The sequence below is a fragment of the Larus michahellis genome, chromosome 11 (genome assembly GCF_964199755.1).
Source record: "Larus michahellis chromosome 11, bLarMic1.1, whole genome shotgun sequence".
NCBI lineage: Eukaryota > Metazoa > Chordata > Aves > Charadriiformes > Laridae > Larus > Larus michahellis.
In genome coordinates, this window is record NC_133906.1 from 17,077,574 (window position 1) to 17,087,284 (window position 9,711).

The window sequence follows — 9,711 nt, forward strand, 5'->3', positions numbered from 1 at the left end:
GGGGAACGGTCGCCAGGAAGGAGCTGATGGAAGGTAGCCAGCAGTAATTTCTATGCTCAAAGAGTGTTTTTCCAAAAGCTGCTAAGATGTGCGATCAGATCGTATTTTTGAAGGGGTAATATTCAAAAACATGTTAAACAGAAAGTAAGCGTCTGCATTTAAATGGCACCATTTGTCAAATGTCCTTCCCAGCCAGTTTTTCTTTGTTATTTAGATGCTTTAATGTTTGGCTTCTGGGTCAGTTTTTTAAAATGCTGGCACAGGTTTTTCCATGCAGGAGAGAATTCTGATTGTGTTTGTAAGTTTAGTGCAAAAAAAAATCCTGTTTTTCCTAATACTGTAATTATAATGTCCTAGCCTCCTGCAGGCAAAGTCAGACCGAGAAGGTAAACCCCGCTGAAGCAACCGTCAGGGTATGGGAAAGCGAGGAGAGGAGGATATAGGAACCATTTTAAAACTTGAAGATATTGTAAAGCTCTTTGTCTTATTCTAAATCACAGAAATGACAGAAAAATACCGAGTTTTAATGGTTTCAGTAGGCAGGAAAGCGTCTCTCGCGGTGACAGTAAGGAATACTTCATATGTTTAAGCTCAGTAGATGCAAAGCAGCTCAGAACAGCAGAGATCACCGCTAATTTAAAAAAAGAAATACTCACTTCCATTTTATATTTTTCCATATCTATTTAACTATCTTGAAGGATTCACGACTCATAAACTGCAGACCCAGATACTGACGATGTAAAAAGAGAGCAGTAACAGAGCTGCTATCACGCAAGGGTGCGAAACAAAGAGCCGGCGCTAACAGAGCTCAGCGCATCCCATTTGGCCTGCTGGAAAACATCTGCCCTTTGTCAGGACTACAAAGGAAGCAGAGCCCTCTTCTCCTTGATCTCCAGCAATTAGGGAAATTCTGTTGTGCTAATTACCTGGGGAGACAACGCGGGGGAGAAGGCAGATAGGGAGTGACACTTGAAGACAACATTTACACCAGTAAAAATCAGGCAGCTATTTCAAGTCGCTGGGAACCACAGAAAGTACCGTGCCAAACTTCCAAAGCAATCTGGAGAAAGCTGCACCCTGTGTATAAAGTTAGGGGAAAAATTAAAAAATTTTTTAAAAAATATAAAAATTATATAAATAATAATAAGTGCTGCAAGAGAGCCTCTGGAGTTGCTGAGTCTGAAGAGGTAGGGAGGATTTTAAATGATCGGCTTCCCCAAGTACACATGGTTTGAATTGCCGAGAAATGGAGCAATCCGCTGTCCTGCAGGCAGGAGTACCACTCCGCTCTCCCCGCTGCCAAGCCATTATTGGGAAATATTTGTCACATATTAACTGGAACATCAGATTACTACACCGAACATTTAACACTGTTTTGTAATATATACATACGTTCAAAAGCATATGACACCGTCTCAGCGTGAATTCAAGATGAAGACAGGGATATGCATCATCCAGCAGCCAGGAAATTCGGAGTTAAGGCTCCGGAGTGCAAAGGCTGTGGAGGTACTGTTAAATAAAAAGGCACTCGGAAACACAACGCATACGTTGAAATACGCACTGCAAGAGCAGCCAAAAGAGCTGGAGATTTTCACACCCTCAGTCTGCAACACAGCGAGGACTAGCTGCCAGGCAGGGCATTTTCTGCAGATTGAGGCTTGGTTTAAGCCTTTTTTTTTTAAAACTGAATTTAAGAGGAGATGCTTGCTCTCAGGGTCTAGCACGGTGCATCCGGCACCTCGAGCTCTTGAAGGACCTTCTCATAGACCCTGAAGACTTTTTGCATGGCAAATACTGTATTAAACAAAAGCGTTTTGCACCTCAGATTTCACAGAATGGTTTGGGTTGGATGGGACCTTAAAGATCATCCAGTGCCACCCCCTGCCCTGGGCAGGGACACCTCCCACCACACCACGTTGCTCCAAGCCCCGTCCAACCTGGCCTTGAACGTCTCCAGGGATGGGGCAGCCACAGCTTCTCTGGGCAACCTGGGCCAGGGGCTCAGCACCCTGGGAGTAAGACAGCAAGAGACCCTGAGAGCAAGCATCTCCTCTTAAATCCATTTCAAAAGACTGTGCTTAAAAATACAAGGGGGAAAAAATAAAAAAGACTTCTGAAAAAAAAAAAAAAAGCAACCAGAGGCCACAACACAACCACAAACAAAGTGCCTGCAAGCATGAAGTTTTAGTCTTATTTTCAACCCAACTCCAAGTGCTCTTCAGCTGGAGGCTGTCCTAAATGCCAGATAAACAAGTGGTCCTGCACCTGCTGGATTTTATCTTGCAGCAAAGGCTGTGTGAGGATCCCACCAGAGAAAGAGGCTGAGCATAAGGGGACAAGGGGCCTCTCTGCAAAATATTACGGGCCTGGCTCAGGGAACGACAATAATAAAAATATTGAGCTGCTGTTTCGCAGTGAGCCAACATATGGGGACAGCCTGTCCTGGGCCTGCCCGGCGCCAGCAGCACGCAACCACTGCGGCCCCGTCCCAAATAGCTGGGGGGGCCGAAAGGCCACAGTCCTCACCGGAGCGGGGTCACCAATTCACCCCGTCACGGCATTTTGGAGCCCGACCCACACCTGACCCAGCGGGCCCAAACCCCCAAGGATGCTCTCCTCTCCCTCAGCCACAGAAATGCCCAAAGCACGAAGGAGCCAAAGTGACGCCAAGTTGTTGTTGTCGTCGTCGCCCCATCGCTTTGGCTGAATAAATAAAGCAAAACAGCTCAGCTCAAAGCAGCACACAGATGCCGAGAGCAACTACGGAGACACCTTTTTTGAAGCATCCCCAGCGTCAGAGCCAGAGTAGTAATTTTTTAAGGCTTTTTTTTTTTAAATTATGATGATTTTTCTTGACGAAGGGGGATGTCTCCGTGGCCCTGGCGAAACGGCCGGGCCCCCTCTGCTGGCCATCGGCCCCGGCGCTGCTGGCCCAGCCCCGCTGCCCGCCCGGGGTCTTTTTACAAGCACTAATTTAGGTCTTTGCTGGAGCAGAAATAACTTGAGCCTCACTTAACTTTTAAGTGGATCATAGTCGTATTGTCCCAAACTGCTTTTAATGTGTAGTGGGTCGATTTTATCAAGGCAGCCCCCTAAAAACAACCCGCTCCCCCTCAAACCCCAACAAAAGTCCAAACCGACTCGCTTCGATGAAAAACGGGTCTTGTTTAAAACAATCCCAGCTCGTAGGGCAAGCTCTGAGCGTGCACTTTGCTCCTGCCACTGCCCGGGGGTCTGTGGAGCAGCGAGTCCCCCTCTTCCCAAAGAGGCACGGAGAGGGACAACACCGGCATGACGATGCCGATGCCGACAGCACTGGCATCGACAGCTCTTTGGTGGCTTATCACTAAACCCAGTGATAAGATGGAAGGCATCCTAACCTTAGCGGGGTTTCCTGGAGGAGGAAAGCCCCCCAGCCCAGGCGTTACCCACCAGCTTCCAGCTGCCCTCGGGAAGCAGGAGCGGGACTGTAGCCAGGGCTGCAGATGCTGGCCAAGCTCCCCATGGGCAAGGCTGGCAGGATCACCCCATCCCCTCCACAGAGGGGATTTTGTCTTCCCCAGGGGCTGCTTTTTTGGTGCACGGAGGCAAATTGAAGCTTAGCTGTTAGTTTGCAACCTGGCGTAGCTCCGCAGCAATGCCAGTGAGGGCAACAAGCTCTCGGGATGTTTCCTGACCAAGCTCTTTTAACTACAGACCAGAAGGCAATTCTGTCTTCTTCAGGAGAAAGACAAAAAGAAAAGAAACACATGTAAATATTCCTTCAATTTGCTCAAAAATAGCTGAAAGCCTTCATGACAGCTCATCAGAGCATCCTCGCCTTAGCACAGCGCTTGACTCCTGAGCAGTGGTAGTCAGGAGCAGCCACCAATGCCACAACATTTCCTACCCACCACTTCTTCCTTCGGCTCACCAATTACTTTGACATTCGTTACTAATGACTGTAATGAGTATTTCAGCAGCACGTGGGAAAACCGTCCCCCTCCTCTCTTCCCCCCCCATCTCTCAAATGCAGCAACCAGCAAACCCACTGACCCAGAACCGAACTGGGACTTTCCTGGCCACAAAGGAGCCTCTTCAATCCCAAGTGCTTTCTGCAGAGCAAAGGAAAAGCCTCTTGACACCGAAGCGCACCAGCAGCGCCCTGGTTGCACAGATGGGAGCGAGACGCAGCCCGCGGAGCCCCGTGAGGCTGATGGGCTTGGTTGGGTCTGTGCATCAGAAGGGAGGAAACTAATTTGACCACCAGTGTCGGAAGAGCTGAAAATAAGCACGATTTGTGTCTCAGCTGATGGGGTTTGGTTAGAAGGCAGCGAGGTGTACAGGGCGCCCATAGGAGCCTTCCACTAGAAAACCAGCGAGTAAAACCGCAGCAGCACATTTAAAAGCATCATTATTTAAATGCTTCCAAGGTTATAACACAACATGACAGGAAAAAAGTCCACCTATTTTGTCCTGTGAGTATGGACTAGCCCTGTGTGTGCTGGTAGGACTCATACCCAGGATGGCAGGGAAAACTGAGACTGCCCGTTTGCCTATTATGCATCTACACGTAGCGTTCAAGGTTTGTTTTTTTTTCTTTAAAACCAGAATTGAACAATCTGCTGTTTTCGAGGAGGCTTTGTAACACGCCTAAGCATTCTCCCCCATCAAAGCACGGCACATCTTTCACCCATGTTTCCCTACTTCTGTGAAAAGAGAAAAAAAAAAAAAAAGAAAAGAAAGAAAAGAAAAGGCTTGAAGTGCCTCAGCCCAAAGCCATTCATGCCTTTGGGTAGGACAGCAGAGCACTCAACGGAGCATTTCTATAAATGAGATGCCTTTACAAACTAATCTAAGCTGTTTATTGTTTCCAAGGAGCATGCACTTCCACAGCAGAACAGGAAGTTTTGACAGTTTAAGAAGTTCATTAAACTCTGGGAGGAAATTTAAACAATCAGTGACAGCTCTCATACAGCAAGGCAGCGCTGGAGAAGTCGCTACGCTCCGAAAAGGCAGAGAGGCTGCAGCTTTTAATTATCACACTTGCATTAAGCCCCAGTGATTTTGTTACTACTTCTAAATTGTTTTGGCCCCACACCCTGGGCTCACAACCGAGTAAAGCTATTTGCTCTTTTATTCTTATAGCCAAACGCCGCTTTTGTCCAAACCTCAAACTCCTTTATCTGTAAACAGGCCAAAGCAAGGCAATGGAAGAAGTCAACAGTCTCAAGCACAAGAGAGCGCTTCAGCTTCGGAAAAAAAAGCACTTCTTAGTGCATTTTCCTTGATACGGAGGAATATATAAAATTGGGGAGGAGAAGGTCGGTGGCGTCGGTGCCACGAGCAGGCGGCTGCCGGGCAGGCTGGTGTCGGCTGTGCCGGTACGTCTGCACCTACCTGGGGGGCACGTGCAGTCTGAGGGAGCCTCCCTCGCCGTCCGCAGTTTTGCCAGTCCTTCACCCAGTTTCTGTTTGGAGGAGGAAGAAAAATAGCCATTTAGACAATACATTTTATCTAAACGCGGACTGCGTGTGCATACCAACAGCCAAACCTTCCAGCAGGCTTCCATCCCGTCACAGGTCATAGTTTCACCCTGTTGCGTTCAGCCTCTTTGGATAACGCCCCATGCAATAGTAGCACACAAAATATTAAACGTTTCTTAGCAAAAAGTGGCCAGTCCACAATGCTGACGCGGGGCAGGCAGAGACTCCTGCACATCCCAAAAGTCACTTCAGACAAGCACCGTGGGCTGGATTCCTCCTGAGCAGCTACGAAAGTCCCAGGTTGAGATGTCAGCGTCATCTCAGCGTGTTTGGTGGCAGGAACGGTGCTGGGGGGTGACAGAGCCCCTCTGCTCTGCCCCGGCCGGCCCCAGCAGCACAGCGAGTGCTCAGGGAAAGCACCGCTGCCACCAAACACAAAGCTGCTTCCAAACACCCTGGAGGTTACATGGCAGGGTGATGTTTGCACGACAGATGTGGCCCGATTTGGCTGATTTCGTACTTTGAATTCATGCTGTGTGGAGTAGTACAGGTTCTTTAGAAGAGGGATGAGGAGAAGGACAGCGGGGTGGGCACTGCCAGGGAGACCGGGGCGCTCCCCCACCCGCAGGTCCCCCCAAAAGCCCAGCGTTTCCATCTCCAAGGTGAAAAACTCACCAGTGCGACTACTAGAACACGTAAAAATTCACAAAAGTAAAGCAATGTCTACATGGCGTATTGCAGACAGATGTGAGCGCGCCCTGCGGGCTCTCTAAGCCAACCAAAATGTTCGTGCCTGCATTTAGGACACTGCCAAGCCCAAGTTAATAAGCCCTGATGACAGGTAAGTGATATTAGCTCAGGCGCAGCGCTTCGTGGCTGGGGCAGCCCAGCCAGGGTGGGATCATCTCATCTTCACCCGCAATGGTTGCTCCCTCAGCCCTCCAGGAACGCCCTGTCTCACCTAGAGCATTTGCCAGGAGAGAAACCAATAATCCGATAACTGGAGTCCCCACATTTCAAAGAGAGAAGATTCAAAGTACTTACTGCATTCAGGGTGTTCAGACTTTAATTTTATAGAGCTGGCGACCCAGCCTATGTGCAAATATTTGAACACTGTGGACTATTCAGGAATTAGGCTACCTGTGAATTAGGTTCTTTTCCTTTTATTCTGGGGATTAAGTAGTTTTATCTGTTGTTGAAATCCTATGCGTTCCTTTCGACCTGCTCAGATATGATGCTAAGAGGTCCTGAAAGCATCAACATGGTTTCACAGCACCTGACAGAGAAGTTGTCCCGCGGGAAGCACAAAGAGCAGAACGATGGAGCTGCCTTCTGCAGCGCGTACGCTTTCCTTGAGAAAAAGTGGCAAGAAAGTACCTAAAGCGACTTTTCTGACAGCCACTTGCAGTCTAAATGTTAGAGAGTTGCTCAATTTTTCTGTGTTTATTTTAAAGTAATTTGGATGATGAAGATGCTCGAGGAAACGAAAATAAGTTCTTCTGTCCTTTCAGTTCAGCAGGCAGCGCTGGCAACAGCGGAGGAGATTTGAATCCCGAATCCTGGAGCGAGTCCTCTGTTCTCCCATTGAATTGTTCTTGTCATGAAACTGATTAATCTGGACACTCTCTGCCTACCGTGGACAATAAATCCTTTGTGAACAAAACGCTCCAGCTTTGTTTACAACAACTGGATGCTTCTATAATCCTCCCGTTAACATCTTCCCTCCAGTACGAAAACTACGTGCTTCGAATTGGGGCTTTTGACGTAGAGCAAGTGGAGACGCTGCTACGGTAGGACCATGTTTTGGAGGGCGTCAAAGCAGGAGCCTGCAGCACGTCCCGCTAAAGGGACGGCCAAGGGAAGGGCAAGGTCCCACCACATGAAAACCAGCAATTTCTCCAGTCAGACGGATGCCTGTCACAGGGCCAGAAACTAAATGCTCGTTGTCCAAATCGGCTTTCATTGCCTTAACTACACACTCACCCTTCCTTTATTGTTTCCTATCCTCTTTTACTTGCCAAACATTTAAACAACACCAACAGGAACAGAGCCAGCATGTTGGTGCTGGAGCTGCTGCTCTTTATATCCAGCTCTGCCATAAATTACACCAGCAGACCCCAGATCGGTGTATGGAGTAACGCTTTTTGGGGAGCGACGGAGAACAAAAGTATGCCGGGTCGTGCACAGGGAGCGTATGGAGCTTTGGTTTCGCTTCTGAAATGTTGTGGTAAACTTCAAAGGAGGACCAACGCGGAATTTAACACAAAAAACAACTGACCCCAGGCATCAGCTGATGTTCATGCTGATGGAAATATTCTCTCGCTCTCCAGAAACTCTCAAGCACAGCAAGGACAGAAGCCGTCCCATGAGTGAGCAGGCGGAGAGTTTGGTCAAGAAACAGACACTTTCTTAAACTTAACATAAATTAATAACTTCATTTCAAACGACTATTAATAGATAGCACAATCGCTACCGCGCATTCCTTGCATCTGTTACTCCTTTCAAAATTTGCTTTCGGTATTGACAAAAGTTTGGGCATCCTAAATGTTTCAACAAGCTCCCTCTTGCATTAGAGACCCAATTATGTGGTTTTGCTTTATTTTCCCCTGTACAATCTCCATCTGAGCGTTCCCAGTACAAAACAAGCTTTCCACACTTAACTAAATCCCAGCAAGAGGTTGCACATGATCTTAGGCAGTGCCACAGAAACCATTCCCATTGCTAAGCACATTTATTGGAGTAATTGGAATAGAACCATTGCCACGACTGGCAGGCTAATTCCTGCCTGGAGAAAAAGACGTTAACTAGATTTTGTGATTACGCCTCACAAGCCCCCCTCTGTTCTGGTATTCAGGGTTTTCACACACAAAAAAATATTTTTTAACATTTCCCTTTTATCAAGGCACATCAACCGAGCTTTCCAGAAGGACGGACACGCCGCGGCGGTGCCAGCAGTGCCCTCCCCGTAACTCCAACAGTCAGACACGGCGGGAGGGATGGTGTCCCCGTCCCCCCTGAGCTGCCTCCATCCCCCTCCATCCCGCCCCGCTCCCCGGAGCCGCTCACAGATGGAAGGCACTGCATTTAAAAAAAATACATTTTTGCACGATTGAGGCTTCATGGCTGTAACAATTTTAATGCTGCACCGTGTTTTGCGCCCCAGTCAGGCCATTAATAAAATCCCAGTGTAAAACCTTCCCCAGATGTCAGAATGGATCACTCAGGAGCGTCCTGCGGCAGCCCTCTAAGCTGTGTTGAATTTTGCTGCACTTTATGAACTACTGTTCACACAAATCCAATGAACCAACTGCGGGATCTTCAAGTGTTTCCTCTGAGCGATGTCCCCCTTGGCTGTAAAACCCCCCAAACCTAAACACCAGAGTCGGGGGAAAACCAACCCTGGGATCAAGCGTAACTTCTCCCAGAGATTTGGTTTAGTTACAGAGAAGGGCATCAGTGTGGATAATTGTTCTCCAAGTAGGAGAAGCCTTTCAGCACTGAAATCTTTATTGAATAATTTCAGAAAACCCTGGGACTGAAAGTGAAGTAACTGGTTGCCAGTCTTCCCTACCCGCCATCAATCAGTTCAGCGCTGCTGGACCACACGATACCCTGTGACAGACAGCCCAGATAACAGGGATCACGTTCATAAATTTCTAACAAGGAAATTATAGTCCATTACATCCAAAGATAAACAGCATTTAAGTGCTCGGGTTACCTTTGCCAGTGAATGGAGCGAGGGAAAGAGCCGCACGTTCTCAAAGATTGCAGTGCTCGCCTTTCCACCTGGGGCACCGGCTCTGCTAAACCAGACGGGCTTTGCCCCGCCTCGCCCTACGCTCTCATTAACGGCAACGGCGAGAAAACGGGGGGGTAAAAAGTTTGGTAAAAGGGAGGAAGTTTTTCCAAAGGGGAAGTTTTTCCAGAGGGGACGCGAAACCGGTGGCCGAGGGAGCGAGCCCGGGGCTACCCCGCGCCGGACCCGCGGCTCCCCCCGCCTCCCGGGGCCACTCACCTCGCGGAAGATCCGCTCCACGCGGGGCTGCAGCGCGTCCAGCAGCGGCCCGGTGCCGGCGGCGCCCCGCTCCTCCAGGGCGGCCAGCCGGCCCTGCAGCTCCGCCGTCTTGGCGCCCAGCAGCAGGCAGACGGCCACGGCGGTGAGCGAGAGGAGCAGGCAGAGGGCGGAGGTGGCGGTGCCGGCCGCGGCGGCGGCCCCGCTGCCCGCGCTCATCGCGCCGCGCTCCGC

The 9,711-nt window shown here is 49.2% G+C and overlaps 1 protein-coding gene across 1 annotated transcript in view; it reads right to left on the reverse strand.

Annotated features, from left to right (window-relative positions):
• COL23A1 (collagen type XXIII alpha 1 chain) overlaps window positions 1–9,711 on the reverse strand; it is a 195,573-nt gene extending 185,862 nt beyond the window's left edge. Inside the window, exons 1-2 of the mRNA XM_074604048.1 lie at window positions 9,481–9,711; window positions 5,380–5,449 (exon numbers count right to left, since the gene is read on the reverse strand). Of these exons, the coding sequence (XP_074460149.1) occupies window positions 5,380–5,449; window positions 9,481–9,696 (286 nt within the window). The 5' untranslated portion in view covers window positions 9,697–9,711. The remainder of the gene's footprint in view (window positions 1–5,379; window positions 5,450–9,480) is intronic.